The sequence below is a fragment of the Protomyctophum bolini genome, assembly GCF_963924005.1.
Source record: "Protomyctophum bolini genome assembly, chromosome: 12".
NCBI lineage: Eukaryota > Metazoa > Chordata > Actinopteri > Myctophiformes > Myctophidae > Protomyctophum > Protomyctophum bolini.
In genome coordinates, this window is record NC_137873.1 from 17054398 (window position 1) to 17076791 (window position 22394).

Genomic DNA, 22394 nt, shown 5'->3' on the forward strand with positions numbered 1-22394 from the left:
ATGCCGTACGGTAGGGGCTATAGCCCATGTTCAAAAATGATGAAAAATGAGGATAACATTCTTTTCAAAAATTCAAAAAACGATGGGCTATAACCCATGTTTTTTGAAATTTTGAATTTTCTTCAAATCCTCAAAAATGATGAAAAACGGCGTGCTATAGTATGCCGTACGGTAGGGGCTATAGCCCATGTTCAAAAATGATGAAAAATGAGGATAACATTTTTTTCAAAAATTCAAAAAACGATGGGCTATAACCCATGTTTTTTGAAATTTTGAATTTTCTTCAAATCCTCAAAAATGATGAAAAACGGCGTGCTATAGTATGCCGTACGGTAGGGGCTATAGCCCATGTTCAAAAATGATGAAAAATGAGGATAACATTTTTTTCAAAAATTCAAAAAACGATGGGCTATAACCCATGTTTTTTGAAATTTTGAATTTTCTTCAAATCCTCAAAAATGATGAAAAACGGCGTGCTATAGTATGCCGTACGGTAGGGGCTATAGCCCATGTTCAAAAATGATGAAAAATGAGGATAACATTTTTTTCAAAAATTCAAAAAACGATGGGCTATAACCCATGTTTTTGAAATTTTGAATTTTCTTCAAATCCTCAAAAATGATGAAAAACGGCGTGCTATACTATGCCGTACGGTAGGGGCTATAGCCCATGTTCAAAAATGATGAAAAATGAGGATAACATTTTTTTCAAAAATTCAAAAAACGATGGGCTATAACCCATGTTTTTTGAAATTTTGAATTTTCTTCAAATCCTCAAAAATGATGAAAAACGGCGTGCTATAGTATGCCGTACGGTAGGGGCTATAGCCCATGTTCAAAAATGATGAAAAATGAGGATAACATTTTTTTCAAAAATTCAAAAAACGATGGGCTATAACCCATGTTTTTTGAAATTTTGAATTTTCTTCAAATCCTCAAAAATGATGAAAAACGGCGTGCTATAGTATGCCGTACGGTAGGGGCTATAGCCCATGTTCAAAAATGATGAAAAATGAGGATAACATTTTTTTCAAAAATTCAAAAAACGATGGGCTATAACCCATGTTTTTTGAAATTTTGAATTTTCTTCAAATCCTCAAAAATGATGAAAAACGGCGTGCTATAGTATGCCGTACGGTAGGGGCTATAGCCCATTTTCAAAAATGATGAAAAATGAGGATAACATTTTTTTTTTAAATTCAAAAAACGATGGGCTATAACCCATGTTTTTTGAAATTTTGAATTTTCTTCAAATCCTCAAAAATGATGAAAAACGGCGTGCTATAGTATGCCGTACGGTAGGGGCTATAGCCCATGTTCAAAAATGATGAAAAATGAGGATAACATTTTTTTCAAAAATTCAAAAAACGATGGGCTATAACCCATGTTTTTTGAAATTTTGAATTTTCTTCAAATCCTCAAAAATGATGAAAAACGGCGTGCTATAGTATGCCGTACGGTAGGGGCTATAGCCCATGTTCAAAAATGATGAAAAATGAGGATAACATTTTTTTCAAAAATTCAAAAAACGATGGGCTATAACCCATGTTTTTTGAAATTTTGAATTTTCTTCAAATCCTCAAAAATGATGAAAAACGGCGTGCTATAGTATGCCGTACGGTAGGGGCTATAGCCCATGTTCAAAAATGATGAAAAATGAGGATAACATTTTTTTCAAAAATAAAAAAAAACGATGGGCTATAACCCATGTTTTTTGAAATTTTGAATTTTCTTCAAATCCTCAAAAATGATGAAAAACGGCGTGCTATAGTATGCCGTACGGTACGGGCTATAGCCCATGTTCAAAAATGATGAAAAATGAGGATAACATTTTTTTCAAAAATTTTGAATTTTCTTCAAATCCTCAAAAATGATGAAAAACGGCGTGCTATAGTATGCCGTACAGTAGGGGCTATAGCCCATGTTCAAAAATGATGAAAAATGAGGATAACATTTTTTTCAAAAATTAAAAAAACGATGGGCTATAACCCATGTTTTTTGAAATTTTGAAATTTCTTCAAATCCTCAAAAATGATGAAAAACGGCGTGCTATAGTATGCCGTACGGTAGGGGCTATAGCCCATGTTCAAAAATGATGAAAAATGAGGATAACATTTTTTTCAAAAATTCAAAAAACGATGGGCTATAACCCATGTTTTTTGAAATTTTTAATTTTCTTCAAATCCTCAAAAATGATGAAAAACGGCGTGCTATAGTATGCCGTACGGTAGGGGCTATAGCCCATGTTCAAAAATGATGAAAAATGAGGATAACATTTTTTTCAAAAATTCAAAAAACGATGGGCTATAACCCATGTTTTTTGAAATTTTGAATTTTCTTCAAATCCTCAAAAATGATGAAAAACGGCGTGCTATAGTATGCCGTACGGTAGGGGCTATAGCCCATTTTCAAAAATGATGAAAAATGAGGATAACATTTTTTTTTTAAATTCAAAAAACGATGGGCTATAACCCATGTTTTTTGAAATTTTGAATTTTCTTCAAATCCTCAAAAATGATGAAAAACGGCGTGCTATAGTATGCCGTACGGTAGGGGCTATAGCCCATGTTCAAAAATGATGAAAAATGAGGATAACATTTTTTTCAAAAATTCAAAAAACGATGGGCTATAACCCATGTTTTTTGAAATTTTGAATTTTCTTCAAATCCTCAAAAATGATGAAAAACGGCGTGCTATAGTATGCCGTACGGTAGGGGCTATAGCCCATGTTCAAAAATGATGAAAAATGAGGATAACATTTTTTTCAAAAATTCATAAAACGATGGGCTATAACCCATGTTTTTTGAAATTTTGAATTTTCTTCAAATCCTCAAAAATGATGAAAAACGGCGTGCTATAGTATGCCGTACGGTAGGGGCTATAGCCCATGTTCAAAAATGATGAAAAATGAGGATAACATTTTTTTCAAAAATAAAAAAAAACGATGGGCTATAACCCATGTTTTTTGAAATTTTGAATTTTCTTCAAATCCTCAAAAATGATGAAAAACGGCGTGCTATAGTATGCCGTACGGTACGGGCTATAGCCCATGTTCAAAAATGATGAAAAATGAGGATAACATTTTTTTCAAAAATTTTGAATTTTCTTCAAATCCTCAAAAATGATGAAAAACGGCGTGCTATAGTATGCCGTACAGTAGGGGCTATAGCCCATGTTCAAAAATGATGAAAAATGAGGATAACATTTTTTTCAAAAATTAAAAAAACGATGGGCTATAACCCATGTTTTTTGAAATTTTGAAATTTCTTCAAATCCTCAAAAATGATGAAAAACGGCGTGCTATAGTATGCCGTACGGTAGGGGCTATAGCCCATGTTCAAAAATGATGAAAAATGAGGATAACATTTTTTTCAAAAATTCAAAAAACGATGGGCTATAACCCATGTTTTTTGAAATTTTGAATTTTCTTCAAATCCTCAAAAATGATGAAAAATGGCGTGCTATAGTATGCCGTACGGTAGGGGCTATATCCCATGTTCAAAAATGATGAAAAATGAGGATAACATTTTTTTCAAAAATTGAAAAAACAATGGGCTATAACCCATGTTTTTTGAAATTTTTAATTTTCTTCAAATCTTCAAAAATGATGAAAAACGGCGTGCTATAGTATGCCGTACGGTAGGGGCTATAGCCCATGTTCAAAAATGATGAAAAATGAGGATAACATTTTTTTTTTTAATTCAAAAAACCATGGGCTATAACCCATGTTTTTTGAAATTTTGAATTTTCTTCAAATCCTCAAAAATGATGAAAAACGGCGTGCTATAGTATGCCGTACGGTAGGGGCTATAGCCCATGTTCAAAAATGATGAAAAATGAGGATAACATTTTTTTCAAAAATAAAAAAAACGATGGGCTATAACCCATGTTTTTTGAAATTTTGAATTTTCTTCAAATCCTCAAAAATGATGAAAAACGGCGTGCTATAGTATGCCGTACGGTACGGGCTATAGCCCATGTTCAAAAATTATGAAAAATGAGGATAACATTTTTTTCAAAAATTCAAAAAACGATGGGCTATAACCCATGTTTTTTGAAATTTTGAATTTTCTTCAAATCCTCAAAAATGAATAGGGATACACAGTATATGTCTTTCATTTGCATTGCATCTCCCCCCCCCCCCCAAGCTTTTATTTTCGTTCGAGTAATAGTACAACTCTAATAGTATTACTTATAATAATGTAATTAAAGATAATTTCATTCAGATTTATTTATTTTTATTTCATTTTCCAGATTTTTTTTTCTTTTTTTTAGATTTTCATTGGTGGTTCAGTCATAATGGTCCCGCGGGCCTGATGTGGCCCGCGGGCCTGAGGTTGAGTATCACTGGTGTAGGGCGAGTGGTTTCAGGGTGTGACTGCTGGGGCCGATCGGCGTGTGCGCGCATCCGCCTGAATGCAGTGTCTGCTGTTGCCAGCCTCAAGGAGGCAGTATAACCGCTCCAAATCCAGTGAGCAAAGAACTGTTCATTCAGAGATTCATATTTCAGTTTTAATATTTTCCGCTTCAAAGACAAGATTACCATAAAAACACAAAATCATTGGGTTTTCAAGGCATGCGTTTGGGTCCTTTATACAGAATTGATTTGTTGTTTTTTTCATCACAGTAAAATTCTCAGTGTTCATTTAACTCAGAAGATGCGACTGTGCCCCTCTCTTCTCAAGCAGCATTTTAAAGCAGTTATTAATACAGTGTACAGGGTTATGAAACATGTTCCTTTATAAAAGTACACTTTTTCAAAGCTCAGTTGCTCATTTCTTTTTACACTTTTGTCAGAAAGCTACTACAAGCGACTACTACAAGCGACTTGCAGTACTGAGGTTCATTTTAACATTTCTAATTTGTACTTTTTTTTCCAAGGCTTGACCGATGTCAACTTGTTTTCTTTTTTTACCAGACCTGTGTGGAAGCCAACAGTTCATCTTGATACAATGATGGATTCGAGTGGCCATTTGAAACCTATAGCTCACACTCCTGCCTTCTTTGTTGACTCAGGAAACGGTCTCCCTTGTCAGAGTTCACAGGTCCACCAAAACTGAAAGCAGTAGACACTACACAAGTCCATGTTTAATTCTGGTCTACTGCTGTGTTCCTAAATTGATGTGTATTTGGCTGAAACATTTTTGTTTGTTTGTTATTTTCCAATAAGAGATGTGTCAACATTTCCCCCCAAAAGAACTTTTTTCTTTTTTTATCTTTGTGTGAAAAAAAGTAAACATTGATGTATTTTAACACACTAGTAGTATTTGAATAAACAACAGAGAAGTATTTATAAAAAATGTCACATATTAATACCTAAAGACATGCATGGAAGGATATGAATTTGGCTCGTCCAACAGCACAATTGCATGATTTCTGGGGCCAAATACTGATAATTGATCCTAATTGCTCATCTGGTAACGGTGCAATTTGGTATCTTTGAAAACGCATCATTAATAAAAGAAAAACAAAACCAAAAAAAACGAAATATTGAATATATATTTAAAAAACTGGTGTAATAATAGTAAACTTGAAAATCATAATAAAATAAGTCATTTTGTTGAAATCGCATTTTCTCGCCCATCCTATCTCAGTGGTGAATATCAGCCGACAATACGGTCCATGGTTCTGAGGCCAATGTGAATGACCATCAACAGGCTGTAAACCCAGGTATGCATGGATGTGAACAGAGAGGGCGTCCATAGAAGGCAGGATAAACCTTCCACCAGTAATCGCACTGGCTGTGGCACAGGAGTTGACTTTGACTGCTGTCACTCTAAGTCATCTTCAGGACAAAGTTCAATCCACAGCGTCTGGATCTGCTGGTCCTCTTAAGGAAAATAAAACATTAAAAGTGCTGTAACTGTAAGTGATATTTTGTCGTTGAATAAGTGTTAAATAGCTCTATATTCTAACAGTAATCATTGCGAGTGTTTGCTCAGTAACCGGGATCTCTCCAGCTCTTTAGTAAATATAAAATATTTTGTCTCTGGATAACAGTTTAATCAAATCAGGACAGAGGAAGGACATACGACCAGTAAGACGCCTGAGGGCGAGAAGCGACCTAAAGGGCGAGGTCGATCAGCTTCGCTGACGGTAGACTGCTGGGCGAGCGCTGGCACTTTGGCATGGGGGGGTCAGATCAACTTGGAATTAATTCTGTACTGGCCATATAAGGAGCATGTCTTCAGTGTACAGGGTTTGATGAGGTCAGATCAACATTATGGAATGTCAGAACAGGTCAGCTCCATACAGTATATGGAGATCCGAGGGTGGTAGCGGGAATATTCTCTTGAGTGTACAGCAGGGGTGCCCATTACGTCGATCGCGGTCGACCAGTCGATCGCAAGCGCTCTGCAGGTAGACCGCATGGCCAAAAAAACGAAGAAAAAAAAACAATCCTCGCCTCAGGCAGGCGGCGGCGGCTTTAAAACCCCCCACAATGCAGTGCCTTGTTTTCAAGTGTGGGGAACGCCGGGTCTGTTATGTTGTTAAACAAACACATTAAAAGGATATCTATCCATCATTGTTCATATAGGAAGATGCGCGCGGCAAAGAAGCCTAAAACATATCACTTCCATGCAAAGTGGGAAGAAGATTATTTTTTCACGATGTCACATTCCAAGTCCAACTGCGTTTGCCTTACTCGAGCCCATCGCTACATTCATGTGCTTCCCATTCAGAAGCTGATGTTGATTCCATTGCCTCGAAAATAGCAAAACTTTTTAACATGAACTCTTCTGCGTTGGAGAATGAGATCATGGCACTGCAGGCTGACATACAGTTAAAGTTGCGCGCCCGCGATGGAGAGTTTTGGAGCTTACTCGTGGAGGAAAAGTATCCAAACATCAGGACTTGTGCAGCCTCGCTCACAGCGTTATTTGGCTCCACATATTTATGTCAATCAGCGTTTTCCCACATGAAGATAATTAAGTCCAAATATCGTTCCACGTTCGTTAACGGACGATCATTTGGAGGCCTGTTTAAGACTAGCTGTCAGCAGTGACTGTCCGGATTACGCAGCGCTGACGGACTCCATTCAGTGCAAGGCTGCAAGCAGTCATCTGATTAAAGGGATAGTTCAGATTTTTTAAACTTAAATTGTATGAAATACTTTCCATTAATATAGTGGTTGCAACTGTATTAATTGATTACCAGAGTCCTGTGGTGGGAGTTCTGCTCTGGTTGAGTTGAGTGGTGCATTATTCCTTCATGTGATTGTGTATGCTTTTTATGTGTTATACTTTTAATATTTGTAACATTTTATGAGCAATATATTACAAATTGAAATTGATTGACGTTATTACAAAGAGTAACTTTAACAAAAAATCTCTTCTTTGCAATGTGGGGTAACTGAAAAGGTAAATAAATAGAATTGATTTTGAAACAGTCCAAATGCCTTAATGTTATTTATTTTGAGTATTTTAAGCAATGGGATATTTTTTTGGTTGGTAGATCACCTTGAGCTGGCAATTTTAAAAGTAGACCTCAAGTCAAAAAAGTGTGGGCACCCCTGGTGTACAGGGTCACGTGATGGGAAATGCTAGATTCCATAGTACATGTGATCTGTGGTTGCAATAAACAAGTGAAATTGGAAGTGATGAAACAAAACAAAAAGGAGCAGAAAAGAATATCTAGAACACTACACATTTGAAGCTGATAAATGTGTTCAGGATGAAACCGCATAACACAAATTATGGGCATAATTTATTCACACATTGTCATCGATTGACATAAACCGATCAAATGAACTGTATTAATCAGAAATGGAACTGAGACAGGGTGAGATTGTTACTGAACAATTACTGTATACTAGCAATTATTACTATGAGAATATTAAGCTTACCAACCCTAGTAGCTGTGCCGTGTCATTAGTCAGAAGGTTCATTGTTCCGAAATTACTATCCATCTCTAACCCTAACCTAAACCTAACCGCAAGCACGAGAGCAAACCTAAACCTAACCGCAAGCACGGGAGCAGTGCATGTTCGGACTAACGGGACTTCGGATATATGGGTAGTTCCCCTAGTAGCATCCCTTTTCTTGGGCTGAAGTAAAATAGCTAATCTACAAAGTCACAAAGCATTGCATATTTTATATATATATATATATATATATATATATATATATATATATATATATATATACTGTATATATATATATGGATATGAGACAAAAAAGGGACACATCCAGTCTAAGTCTATTTAGCAGGCATAGACATCAAATAGAGAAAAACCTTCCAAGGAAGGGACTGCACACTCCAGGGAAAAGAGACGGACAACTTACTGCATCAACTTATTTATGAGCACTAATAAATAAGTTGTTGCAGTAAGTTGTCCGTCTCTGTTCCCTGGAGTGTGCAGTCCATTCCTTGGAAGGTTTTTCTTTTTTATATATATATATATACACACACCGGTATATAAAATCATTCCCAGAGAACATACCTGTTAAATTAGCGCCTTTTCAGGATCATATTTGTCATCAAGCTCCTCATCAGAATCTGAAAATGAAACATGAGTCATGAGCTCACACATCCAGCCAGTCTAACTAGCAGCTCACACTATAGGGTAATCATGGCAACCTGTTAAACCCAGCTCACACTATAGGGTAATCATGGCAACCTGTTAAACCCAGCTCACACTATAGGGTAATCATAGCAACCTGTTAAACCCAGCTCACACTATAGGGAGATTTGGGGTTTAACCCTCCCAACTATCAGGAGGGGTGTTTAAACCCCACATCTCCATTTCAAGCTTTACACTGTACACTAAGTAAGTACTTTAGTATGGCACTTGTAAATATATCTCTGCGGTCAGGCAGAAACCAGCTATGTCTCAATATATATATATATATACACACACACACACACACACACACACACACACACACACACACACACACAAAGGGAGTTGAGCCAGAAGGCAAAGCTCTCTGTCTACTGAGCAATCTTCGTTCCTACGCTCACCTATGGTCATGAAGTGAAAGAATAAGGTCGCAAATACAAGCGGCCGAAATGAGTTTTCTTACGTCCTTAGCTAGCTCATTCCATCTGTCTGTCCATCAAACTTTTCACATGTCGAACAATAACGGAGAGTAGACTATCTGACATTATTTTAATACATTTCCTCCCATTACCATAGACGGCGATATTGGGCCATTGCCAACAGAATGCACGGAAAAGGCAGAGAAGAAGAGCCATGATCCGTAATCTGTCACTAGAAACATTGATATGCTAACCGGGAGGTTGAATTAATGTTTTATTAAGCTCCTAACATCGTCATTTACCTCATTCTAAGCCCTAAAGCTACTAAAGACTGCAGGTGCGCGTGAACGGAGTTTGGGGATTTTGGCTGCTACTACCATGGAAGCAAGTGGTGGCTAGCGACGGAAGCTAAAATAATTAATGCTCTTTTAACAAATCTCGTGAGGTTGTGAATGGTAAAGGAGGGTTTAATAGGTATCCTCGAGATATCTCGAGGGTGGCACAAATTGTGTTAAAATCAAAGAAAAGGACACTTAATTGTGCCATAGGGTTTTATTGCAGTGACCTGCTGCAGACTCTGGAGGGGAGTAGAACTGTCCGTCTGACATTGGACCTGGTAGCATCAGAGGAGCTCTCTCTGTGGCGTCCAGGATGGACAAATATCCTGTAAGACAATGACATCCTCATTACATCATTATTGATTACATCCTCATTAACATGGACAGATACCCTGCAAGACAATTGAGACAATTCATCCTCATTCATTATATCACTAATTACATCATCATTAAAGGGATAATGCATACACATTTGGGTCATTTTATAGTCTACTTCGGCTTTTGGGAGCACCGCCATAGTTTTTAAGTTGGCCTGATGGGAGGGGAAAGGAACTGGTCGGAATAACGTTTTCCTTCCATGCACTACGTCCGGCCGGGGAAACTCCCCCCTGTCAGGTGAAAAGAAGCAGCTTGGACTCCTCATGCATAGAAGGAAGCATGAGGTCAGTTCGCTGTCCCCCAGGTTGGCAGACGTGTAGCGCCCAGGATTACATTAGATAATTGACACTGGGTGAAAAAATGGGTTGCAAAATCGTGGGATAAAAATTATAGACTTAAAAAGGGTTTGGGTCCCGGGCAAACGTCTAATTTAACTTTTTGGGTCAGGTTGGGTAACCACTGACCTACAGTATAACTGCATTATGAAACGCATGACTCACTGTTCTCATCCTCGGCCTCCTGAGGCAGCACCTTGAAGTCCAGCAGCCATGTTTCTATCCAGGCCAGGACGAAGGACATGATGGGGAGCAGGTACCCAAATGCACCCTGGGAAAGGAGCTGGGACAGAAGGACAAGATTGATATCGGCGCTGTCGGGCAGAAACCTCATACAGTATATCTCCATATTTAAAAATGTGTCGTTTGTTTTCACCATAAATTAATGCCATACTTCATAACAGCGTCACACAAATTTAGCAAAAATAGCTGAACTATGCAATGTGTTTTGAGCTTGTAGATCTGCTATTCAATTATTTATTGTTTGCATTTTAATTTAGAAAGTAACAGTTTTTGGACATAATGATGTTTCAAACCAGACAGCAAGTATATGGCCGCAGAACCGCATTTGAAAAATAATTGTGGCAGGGACTCCCATAAGAGAAGAGTTGTCAAGATTTGTCAACACCTTTAAAAAACAGCCAATCTAAAAGCTTGCAACACGACGATAAGACATGACACGTGAGCTTGTAGGGGTTTGGTGGCAGGTTCTAAACGTGGTTCTCAAACGTTTGAATGTCGAGGACCACAAAATGTATATGTATTTGGCTGCGGACCCCCATATGAAACAATGTCGTGCCATGGGGGTCAGCACCATTATGCCACCGGCGCGTTGGTCCGACTCGCCTCATTAACACTGTCCCTAGGCACACGCCACGTAGTCGCTACTAGTCGGACTAATGCGCCGTTGGAATTACGAGCGGATCCTGTGCCACGGACGCCCTTAAGATTTGTCATCTTCTCTGGTCCCAGAGAACCACTGATCTATTGGGTCTGGGTTGGTCCCATTCTATTACAGGTCCAGGGTCTTTTTCTATTCAGTGTAATACCCATGGGTCCGGATAGACCCATGATTAGCGCTGATCAAGAGATTTGTGTGTACAAGTGTAACTTGATGTGATTATTAGGCTGTCATCACAGATACCACATTTTTTCTTTTAAAGAGGAATGGGTCCTATTTCTTTCTTAGGAAATTGATTTACATTGCATCTGAAGGGCTACATAAATCTTCTAATTAAATATGAATACAATGACTTAAAAACAAGTGTTTGAATTCAACCATTGTACAAATACAATGACACCCACCTTTGACACAATGACCTTTACAATCAGAAAGCCACTGCTCACTGCAGTAGTGATCTGTTAAGACAACACACACAATGTCAACACACAGATAAACACCCACAAATGATTTTTAGAATGCTTGAATGTAACAGTAAACCTTACTGCTATGGGCCACCAGTGGCGTAGTTTACACACTCCATAAGCCAGGATGAGAGACGCAAACCTGAACACTGCCAGGAGCTGAGGAGAATGGAGAGAATGTCGTCAGCATATCGGACACACATTGTGTCTGCTGTCGGCCAGAAACCAACTATCTCCAAAATATTGACTTCTTAAGAAAATGGAAACACAACACTACCTTATCAAAGTTGGTATGGTGACATTGATATTATCATCAAGTGGAGTTTTTTGAACATTAATGTCGATATAGTAGTTTTGTTCATCATTGATTAGAATCAACAGAGTTTTAGTCTAAAGCGCTTTTTTGATCAACATTTGTAAAACCCACACACAGACGCAAACAGGTGTTTAATAGCATTGATTTGTTAAAGAAAAAACAGAGATAGTTGCTTGACAGCGTTAATATGATATACAGACACAGTACTATAACTAGAACTGCACTCTGCCGAGTGCATATACTTGCTTGTTGCACACTAGTAGGCCATAAATGGCCTACTAGTGCGCAAGCAGAGCGCGCAAGTACTTTCGACCGCTGGAAACTATCACATCTCAGTATCTCTGTGAAGGAACGTTTGAAATGTATAATCATTACGTGTAACTATTTGCTACCTAACTACTTTTTTACAGAAAATGAATCATTGATATGTGATGAAAAAGAAAAGGTATATAAACTGAATTAAAATATATTATACAGTATAATTATTTTATTACTTATTGTAAATTGTCAATTGTTTTAAATGTATTTCATTTTGTACTATAGTGATATTAATACTAAATCATGATCAGAGTAATATGTGTCTCTAACTTCAATTTCTGTAATAATACTTTCAAATTTGTTGAAATATACATGATCTAAAATACTTCCGAAATCTGTAGTTGGATTTGTATCTCAGTGATGACGTAAGAGAAATGGTCAGCTGTGTAATCTGGTCCCACCAGATACCACATTACGTCATCGTTGAGAGCTGGGACCAGAGTACACGGTGTGTATATGTATGACTAGCTCTCAGTGATGACGTAAGAGATATGGTCATCTGTGTAGTCTGGTCCCAGCAGACCAGGCACAGATTTACAAATTACAAATCACATTACAACTACATACAGAGTATGTAGTTGTAATTTGATTAGCAGTATACTGTGGTTACTTGGTTCCAAAAAGTGAAGCCAAGTTTTTTTCAACCGTAAGTCTGTGCCTGGTTTGCTGGGACCAGTTACAACATTACGTCATCGTTGAGAACTGGGACCAGTTACATACGGTCCCAGTTCTCAGCGATGACGTAATGTTGTAACTTGTAACTGGTCCCAGCAAACCAGGCACAGATTTACGGTTGAAAAAAACTTGGCTTCACTTTGAAGAGACCAAGCGAAATGATTACTTGCGCGCTCTGCTTGCGCAAGTAATGAAACGTATGGCATAATAAATATGAAACACATGTGACAGATATATGGGACATATATAAATAAGAGGAGTAACTCACAAATATATCAAAGAAGGAAGCAGTGTAGTCATATTCTAGCACCTCCTTGTTGAGCTGAATCTCAATGCCTCCATTCACCTGCATGAAGACAACAACTTCAATAATACACATCCTCAACACAGGGTTTTAGAACAGTGGTTCTCAAACCTTTTCATTTCAATGTCGATTCATATTCAATAAACCATCAGAAAAAGTATTTTATCAATCATACAGGTTGATGCCTTTACTTACAGTGAGAAATCAACCCTGTTGTGAATAAACTGTATGTGAATGTCACTTTATCGTAACATTCACCAAATTGGGGAACAGGGACAAACTTGTCAAAATATGTTATGTCCATAAAGGCACATACATCATGTATTATTCATATCCATGGAAAACAGCCTCTATAACAAATGTTATCACTCTTAGCAGTCTGCAAGCGTTTATCGTAATTCACTAATGCCAAATAAGGAGTAGTTCACCCAAAAAATTACTTATTTCCCGTCAACTACACATCCCATGAAGCCTTGAATTCATGAGTTATTTTGGTGGCCAGCGGAGTCGCAGAGTCTCCTACTGAGTCTCCTATTGAGTCTCCTATTGACCGATGACCCGGTCATCAAATTATTGACTCAGGAATGAGACAAAAACAAGAAAATCTCCATGAACTCAAGGCTTCATTGGGTGTGCAATTGATAGAAAAGAAGCCATTTTTTGGTCAACTACCCCCTTTTTAAGATATTTTGGGCCTTTATTGATAGATACAGTAGTGAGTAGTCTGACAAGATATGGGCAGACAGTGATGGGGAGTGACACGCAGCAAAGGTCATCAGGATGGGGATTCGAACCTGCGGCACGCTGTCAGGCAATTTCATTCTTTCAAATGAATCATAAATGTTTTATCCCACGATTTTATCCCCTCCATCAGGTGCCCCGGCTGGTCAAAGGGAGGCAGTTTAGAGACCATGATTACAGCATTTCTTTTGTGAGGGTACCTACCCTAGGGGACACACGTGGATAACATGCAAGCTCTACACAGACATTCTTTCAAATTAAAACACTACCCTTATTGTTTTAATGATTATGACCATTGTATATTTTTCTTACATTGAGCTCTATGATCCAAAGCAGGGTGATGAAGAGCAGGTCAAAGGTCACGAACAGACAGAAGGTGCGTCGGACGTCAGAGATGCATTTCTTCTCTCCCTCGTACGACTCCAGTCGGGCCGACACGGGCGTGGTGTTCACAGAGCCCGCCTCCCTGCCTGTGAGTCGCGAACTAGCGCTGCTACTGCACCGGCTGTCCATCGCTGGCCACGCCCACTACCACACACACACACACACACACACACACAGGGCCGGTTGTCTCCGCCTACTGCTGAATATTCAGGAGGGGTTCTGGGGGTGGAGCTTTGTCCTGCAATGTCAGGGGGGTGGTGTCATCGGTTATTGGCCCAGCATTGGAACCCCGCCTACTGTACTGTTAGTTACCCTCAGGAGAAGACACACCCACTTAGTGGATATGACCACGCCCCCTGGAAGAGGTTGACATCACTGCTGCTGGAAAAGGAAAACAGATAAAGGAGAAATTATTCCCAAAGTGGGGTCCGGGGACCCCTAGGGGCATCAGCTAAATATCAGTTATTTGAAAATAGCAGATATGCTAACATATTAACAACACAATTATTGTATGCAGCATATTTAGGGATGGGACGATATGAAAATTACATGTCACGATTATTCTGGCAAACATAATATCGATTAACGATATCACTGTAATCAAAATGTTCTTAAAACTTTAAATAGCACTTTTGTCAACCACTTGAACGCCCAGCATACCTATTCTAGGGAGAACGTTTGCTCAAAATAGCCGATCTGCAAGCTCACAACACTGTAACGTGTTGACGCATTGTGAGCCCGTAGATCTGCTATTTTTTCCCACTATTTTGTAACCCATTTTTCACCCCTGTGTCAATTATCTAATGTGATCCTGGGCTCTACACAGCCTCCGCCAACCTAGTCCCCATATATGGGGGACATGGGGAGAGCAACAGACTTGAACTCATGCTTCCTTCATGCCTGAGTGTCCAAGTTGCTCCTTTACACCTGACAGGGGGGAGTTTCCCTGGTTGGACGTAGCGTGTGGAAGGAACACGTTATTCCAACCAGTTCCTTTCCCCTCCATCAGGCGCCCCGGCTGGCTAGGGGGAGGCAGTTTAGAGACCAGGATTACTGCATGTTTTTTTTAACACAAACATTAAATGCCATTAACAATAAAGAGAGTTTGTTTTATCTGTGTTTTTCACCATTACATCACTTAATCATAGCACCATGAGTTAGACTTTAATATATTAGCGCCCCTCAATTCACACGGGTGAGATTATTTTTCATCACGATAAACATTAATAACGGGTCTGCGGTCAAATACAAGGGCCAAGAAAAGGTTTGAGTGAATTTCACTTTATATTCTATTCTATTGATAACTATTTGATTCATTAAAGTATCTTGAAGTGTGCTTTTGATTATAAATTGATTGAAATTACAATACATTGTAATAAAATACCAGCTGCAGTTCCAGACTGGGTCAGTAGCTAGACTAGCAACTGAATTTCAGGATCAAACTTCCTGTGTGTGGTCATCTGTTACATATGTTTTACATGGCACTATCAAACATTCCAGCAGCAGGAAACTGGCACATTGCAAGTTGCAACAGTAAGACTAAACATTAACTCAGCACAGGCTCCTAAACTCTATGGGGAAATGCTCCAGGACAGTTACAGTAGGTCTGTCACCTAAACTCTATGGGGAAATGCTCCAGGACAGTTACAGTAGGTCTGTCACCTAAACTCTATGGGGAAATGCTCCAGGACAGTTACAGTAGGTCTGTCACCTAAACTCTATGGGGAAATGCTCCAGGACAGTTACAGTAGGTCTGTCACCTAAACTCTATGGGGAAATGCTCCAGCCAGGACAGTTACAGTAGTCTGTCACAATAATTACATAATCCTCTATTCATCAGAATATTTGTTTTGTATAATCAACATACCCGGTAATCTTTATAATGATTTCCATGTCGAAAATGTTTAAAAAAAAACATAGCAGATCTACAAGCTCACAACATGAACGAGAGAGCTTGTACATAGTCAAATAGACAAATTTCAAATAGTGTTGAGTATAAAATTATTCAATGTAGCCTAATTTGGCATGGTTAGTACATTATTTATTTTGATTGTTGGTATGGTCATTCTCAGTCATTTCTTTGTATTAAGTTATCATATCTCCCCTGTACAATTTTGTTTACAATGCCTGAACCCCAAACAGAAATTATTTTGACGGCACTAATGACTGATTCTCAAGCCTTTTAGTTTCAAAGATCGCCAGTTTGCATAGACCAATGGTTCCAAACCTTTCAGGCAGCGACCACCCCAAAATAATCATTTTTGAACTGGGGGACCCACCACCACCCACCCACCCACCACTGACAAGCATTTGGAATTGTAGACATTACATTTAGCTTGACTTGGTTCCACAGATAAATGTATAAAAATAGCTGTACTTCCAGCTCACAACGCCTCGCACGTCTCTTTCTTATGTAATATTTGACAACTTAGCCAATTTGGTATAAAAAGGTCTTAAACCTGTATGGGTAGATTTGGTTCCATTTGTACACCTCAAAAGGGTCCAGTTAGACCCCTGGTGGTCCCCAGAACCAACGTTGAGAAACAGTGGTGTTAGGATGAACTGGACCAGTGCTGGCAGCTGTGTCCAATGAGTATTATTCATCCATGCAAAACAGCTAAAACTGCTCTATAACTAATGTTATCACCCTCGGCAGTCTGCAAACATTCATAATAATAACTAATGCCAAATAATGGATTTGTTTTTACGTCCAGAGACCCCATCCAGGACAGGCTTCAGACACGCCTCCTCAGGAGAGGCTCAGATCTGAAGCCATTTGATTTGGCATTAGGAACCCGTTGCGACCATATGCCCTTGGCTGCTGTCGACCCCAGGCAGGGTTCGAACGGACTCACAAGTTCACAACCATCCGCATGAAAGGCATGCTCTAAGTTACCACTACACTAGCCTGGGCACCATTTCATTTCGGTATATGATCCAGGCTGGAGCCGGATGATATGCTTACGTCATGTTGTAGGCAATGGTTTGCCTACAACAAACAGGAAGCTGTTTGTTGCTTCCTGTTTGATTAAAAGCAATAAAAGCTCTCGTAAGCAAGAGCTTTTATTGAGAGGGAAAAGGAAGTTGTCGCCGCCTGTTCATCCTGTCTGGCGACTACAAAACAATACTACAACATGACGTAACCACATCATCCGGCCCCAGCCCGGATCATACAGACTTTTGAAACAGAGACCAGGCTTTCCTCCGAGGCGGTGGAAAGCCTGGTGAGGCGAGGTTACCACTACACTAGGGCAGCCCCAATGCCAAATAAAACATTACATTGAACAAGTTCACCTATAATGACATGCAAAAAACAGGGACGCCAGTTTCAAAGTTTAGAGTATAGAATTTGTCTGTACTGCTAAATGAGTGCAGCCAAAGTACAGATAAAGTAAATAAAAAGAGAATCCTTCACTATCTGTATAAACGTGGCACACAAAGTTCGGAAACTTAACTTTGGTCCATTATTTCTCCACTTTAATAATACCAATTGGCATTATATCTTATAGCATTTTAATTGTTGATTAGTCACCTTTACAACGAGGTATAGCATGTAGGGATCGGACATTCCTGGAATGAGTAACACTGCTAAATGTGTGGGTTGCACCCCCAAAAGAATTGCCTAAATGAAATATTGTTCTGTTGGCATTCACTCTCGTTTTGAGCTTCAAGTGCTGGCAGGTGTGTGCCAGTCACAGGTGTGTGCCATAGTCACAGGTGTGTGCCAAGCACATAGCATGGGTCCTGCCACTTTCTTTACAGAGTTAAGTTTCCGAACTTTGTGTGCAGAGTAGTTTGTATAAATTGCAGCATGATGCGTCGTCAGAAAAGGAACCACAGTGAGCAACAAGCTAGTCTTCAGTTGAGTAATATTCGAATAGACCGTGGTGTGAAAGTGCATACATGTGTGCCTTTACTGCCTTTGTACTGTAGATCCAGTCTTTATTGAAACCAGACCATGTGAGCTCCAGAGTTGACCCTAGTCTTGTGATTTAGATATAGTCAACACTTGGCTGAGCTCACTTCAGTTCAGTGCTTTGAGACTTATTGGGTTGTCCTAATGATGCTGGCTGAAGCTAGGACTGGGAAATTAACCAAACATATATAGAAACTGACATTTCGATTTTAGAACAGACTTAATTAACGGTCAGGGCCAGTGCAAGATTGTTTGATATGTGGTTTACTTTGTTACTTAATCTTGCTCATGTAGGTTAATCTAATCATCTTTTTTATTATTATATCAACATAGTGACACATTAAATGTTGAAAAGTAGATTTCTTTGTGGTCAACTAAATCGATTAGTCATTGTAACTGCTCAAGCGGCAAATCCTATATGCTATATTATACTGTACCTAGTTTTATAGTATACCTATGGTGGCGATCTACAAGCTCACGTGTGAGCTTGTAGGATCGGCTATTTCCGCTTTTTCGTACAAATCCGTGTACCTTTCGTTCAAACTTTATACTTTAACTTTATAATAGGTTAACTTATATCCACAGTTATGTTAAGTAGTACCCCATCTTATAACAAAGCTATTATTATTATTAACTCCGCCTCTCGGTCTCGAGTGCGGTCCAAGCTGACGCAGCCGAACGCTCCCTACCTGTTTCAGCCAATCAAAAGCTGCGGTCAAAAAAACTAAACAAATTGATGAATACATAAATGAATAAATGGCGATTCCTCTGGTTGTAATCCAATTGTTAAATTTTATTTTCAAAACACAAGAACATAAATTGGAAACTTATTTTCATTTTTCTATTCTGAATTGGAACAATACAGCGAATTACTTCCAGTTGCGTTTAGAACGAGAAAATGACAAATCGACAAAATCACAAGTTGAAATCGAAAGAACACTACTTTCACCTCTCGTCAGCTTCCTCTTGTAGCTCAAACACCTATCCACAGCCTCAAAGCACCGCTCTCATAGCAGTATAATAGACTCTCACTGTACTTCCCTACACCACGCTACATACCACACAGTCGCATGTACTACTTAGTCCTGGAATGATATTATTCCATTATCCATAATGTGTAGCATAGTATTGTCATTCAGTGAGTAGTATACTGTTCACAGTATGTCTCTCACTAGGCCTTACACAAGTATTACATAATCTCCTGGTTGAAATAATTTCAGCTAGTCAAAACAATTTTTTGCATGATTGAACATTATTTATTTCGGTTATTAGTGGTTCTGGTCAGTAATTTGAATTTCTAGATCAGTAATAATATGCTTTAACAGTTTAAGATATTGTCATATGCAGTGTCTTGTAAATAGGTTTTCAATGTAATAGTTCCCAAGACCCAGGGGTGGTCTTTTAGATGGGTCCCAGGGGCCAGGGATATTTTATGAGTTCTACTTCAACGACGTTAGAGTACTGAGTACAGTATTGCACCTGCAGGACCCCTGGAGGGTGACATGATTGAGTCCTTTCTCAATTGCAGGATGCAGGTTATTTGCATCACTGCGGATATGTGCCCTGTGCAATCTTAGTTTTATAAAGCATAAAAGGCAAACAAAAGTGCCATTTAGTGTGGTTGCCTATAGGCAAGCAGACTATTGTTATTGCACTCTAGCGCGTAAATCATTGCCCTCATCTGATTGGACATTATATGGTGACATAACTCTTCTAATTGAACAATATCCCTATATAGTTAGTGTTCAATGACAAAGAACACAAGTAGACCATTGATCAAATGTGTATGAATTAACTGTCATCTAAATTGTTATGGGGTGGCAGTGTCTCAGGGGTAGAGTGGCCGGTAGAGCGGCCAGATGGATGCAAGGTTTCCACTTCCCAGTTCGATCCTGGGCTCCCCCAAAGATAGTGTCAAAGTGTCCTTGAGCAAGACTCTGAACCCCCAATCCCGATGTGCAGGTTGGTGTTGGTGCTTTGCATGGTTATCTCTGCCATCGGTGTACTGTATGTAATGCGCTTTGGATAAAAGAGTTTTATAAATGCACCAATGATATCATAAATAGTCCCAGACTATAATGATAATCAAGGCTTCATGGGGTGAATCATTATTTGGGTGAAGAATTTCTTAAAAATTTTGATTAGAACAACACTGAATGTAAAAAATAATACTGTCCAGTGTCCACACGGTTTCCTTGCCTCTGTGATGACCCACTTTCCACACCATGGCTTAATGACCTGTCTTATCTTATGGCATGCAGGAACTCACATAAATGTGGTTCCCGACCGTATTCCAAAACACACTATAATGTTAAGCTAACAGAGCATCTAGAAGCAGTCAGGGCTGTTCGTCTCCTTGAGGCAATGTTGCCATGTCCACTTATTTGAAGTGACTTTGGGCTTGTTTTTCCTGTAAAGTCGCTTCTAAGTATTTGTGGGTTGCGGTTTTGTCAGGCTTGTTTCTAAAGTGTAAGTTGCTGCTTGCTTCCTAATGCTGTGTAAACGAGTGGTTCGGTTCTCAAACATTTACATCGCATGGATGGACCCCCAATTCAATATTTGTCCGCGGACACCATCTGAAAAGGTTTTGTGCCAGGTACACCCATGCAAGATGTGTGTATTTAAATTCCAAATATTTCACATTTCTATCAAGATTTTTAGAAAATAGCCGATCTACAAGCTCACAGCACACGTGATCTTGTGATGTATAGGTTTAAGTGTTTCACCAGATTTTGCTGGGGACCCCCTGTGTGTGATCATGTGGCCTAGTTGCTTCTTTTGGGCTTGTTTTCGTATACCCGTCTGCTTGTTCCTCTCGCAGAATCTGGCAACACTGGCAATAAGTCAACTGTTACTGTTCAGTACTTCAGTTCCCCTTTAGGGAGGGGGGGGGGGTGTGTGGCTTGTTTTATGTGCTCATCAAAGTCATAATCACAGATCACACTACTGGATGCAGTAGCTGGACAGGACACTGTCACTGGTGCTGCAGAACATTTCAACAGTGGCACTGGCACCCATCACTAACCTTCCATGTAAGGCCATGTAACCTGTCAAATGACTACTACAAAAAGCACAATGACGTCCACACCAGACCTCCCCCACCCTGCCGAACCGTTTACTGTACATAGTATTTTTATTTTAGCCACAAACGTATGTTGTGAACTATGTGACAATAACAAGGACAAAAACATCAGGCTTATCCTCCATCTAGCCTCAAAATCTACCTTAAGCCGGTTATGGTTATGATTTTAAGTGATTATTATAAACGACAAATAAACAAACATACGTACTGCATCCTGACACAAGGTAGGTACAGTAGTATCTGCCCTGTGATGTTGCCATCACACCAGTGCGACGATGATGTCATATCAATGCAACAAAGTCTATCAAATCACTTGAGCGATTAAGGAAGAGATCACTGCCTAGATATACAAGACAGACTGACAATACATTGATCAGTTTAATGGATCATGGCACTTTAGACATTCCCAGTGTTAGTGTACTTTATAGTACGTTTGTAACGAAATGGACCCACACTGTTCCATTTGGGTGCATTTTAGCCCCGAAACATGACTGAAGGACGAGCGTCATTGTGTACATTCCCAGTTAAATTGGCAATAATGCAATGATTCTATACACAATAATGGGTGACGACTGACGAGTTGAATAATTCAAAATCCGTTTCATTTCAGTCTTCAGAAATGTTTACCAGAAGAAACGCAAAACATGTTCATACCAGCAGCTGCTGTTTTTATAAAGTAGACAATGCATAAAAACAAAACACAATGAACGTTTGCTTACCTTAAACAGAACAACAATCCATCCGGTCGTCGTTTTTTAATGTCTCTTGTATAAACACACGGAAGATCTGATGGGTTTTCAATGCACCACACACAAACGTACACAAGCACACACAGTAGACAAGCACAGCAGACAAGTCATCTGTTTTTTTGCGTCGACACTCGACAGGATGTAGGTTACAAAAACAGGCACGTGGAATTATGGGACTTGTAGTTCTCTTTACGTTTCGAAGCACGCACAGTTTCCGGATAAATAAAATAATAAATAAATAAATAAATAGTAATAATAAAAATAATATAACAAATTATTGATTGAAATAAATAACTACTACTACTGCTAGTGTGCTGCTTGCTTATGTTATGGATCTTTGTCATAAATTCAACTAAAACATTTCTCATATTAGAACATTTAGAATCAATGCTGTTTGTCAAAGGAGAACATTTAGAAGCAGTTTGTTGTTGTTGTTGTTGGTCAAATGAAAATTATGCATGGATAATGAATGGCTCCATTGTTCTGGAAATTCCATTCTGGAAAGGTGTTCC

At 39.0% G+C, this 22394-nt stretch overlaps 1 protein-coding gene across 5 annotated transcripts; it reads right to left on the bottom strand.

Annotated features, from left to right (window-relative positions):
- Nucleotides 1-4437: 4437 nt before the first annotated feature.
- stard3nl (STARD3 N-terminal like) lies at nucleotides 4438-21989 on the bottom strand. Of its 5 annotated transcripts, none has more exons than XM_080778466.1 (9): nucleotides 21853-21989; nucleotides 14064-14516; nucleotides 12975-13052; nucleotides 11479-11556; nucleotides 11338-11391; nucleotides 10198-10315; nucleotides 9547-9645; nucleotides 8443-8498; nucleotides 4438-5862 (listed from the first exon to the last, which is right to left on the bottom strand). In XM_080778466.1, exons 2-8 carry the CDS (start codon nucleotides 14262-14264, stop codon nucleotides 8446-8448), a joined length of 681 nt encoding a protein of 226 aa, XP_080634592.1. In that variant the 5' UTR covers nucleotides 14265-14516; nucleotides 21853-21989; the 3' UTR covers nucleotides 4438-5862; nucleotides 8443-8445. The 5 variants fall into 5 exon arrangements, with proteins under 5 accessions (XP_080634592.1, XP_080634590.1, XP_080634591.1 ...); XM_080778464.1 differs by having other exon boundaries at nucleotides 4441-5829; XM_080778465.1 differs by having other exon boundaries at nucleotides 4441-5829; nucleotides 14064-14513; nucleotides 21853-21964.
- Nucleotides 21990-22394: the final 405 nt, after the last annotated feature.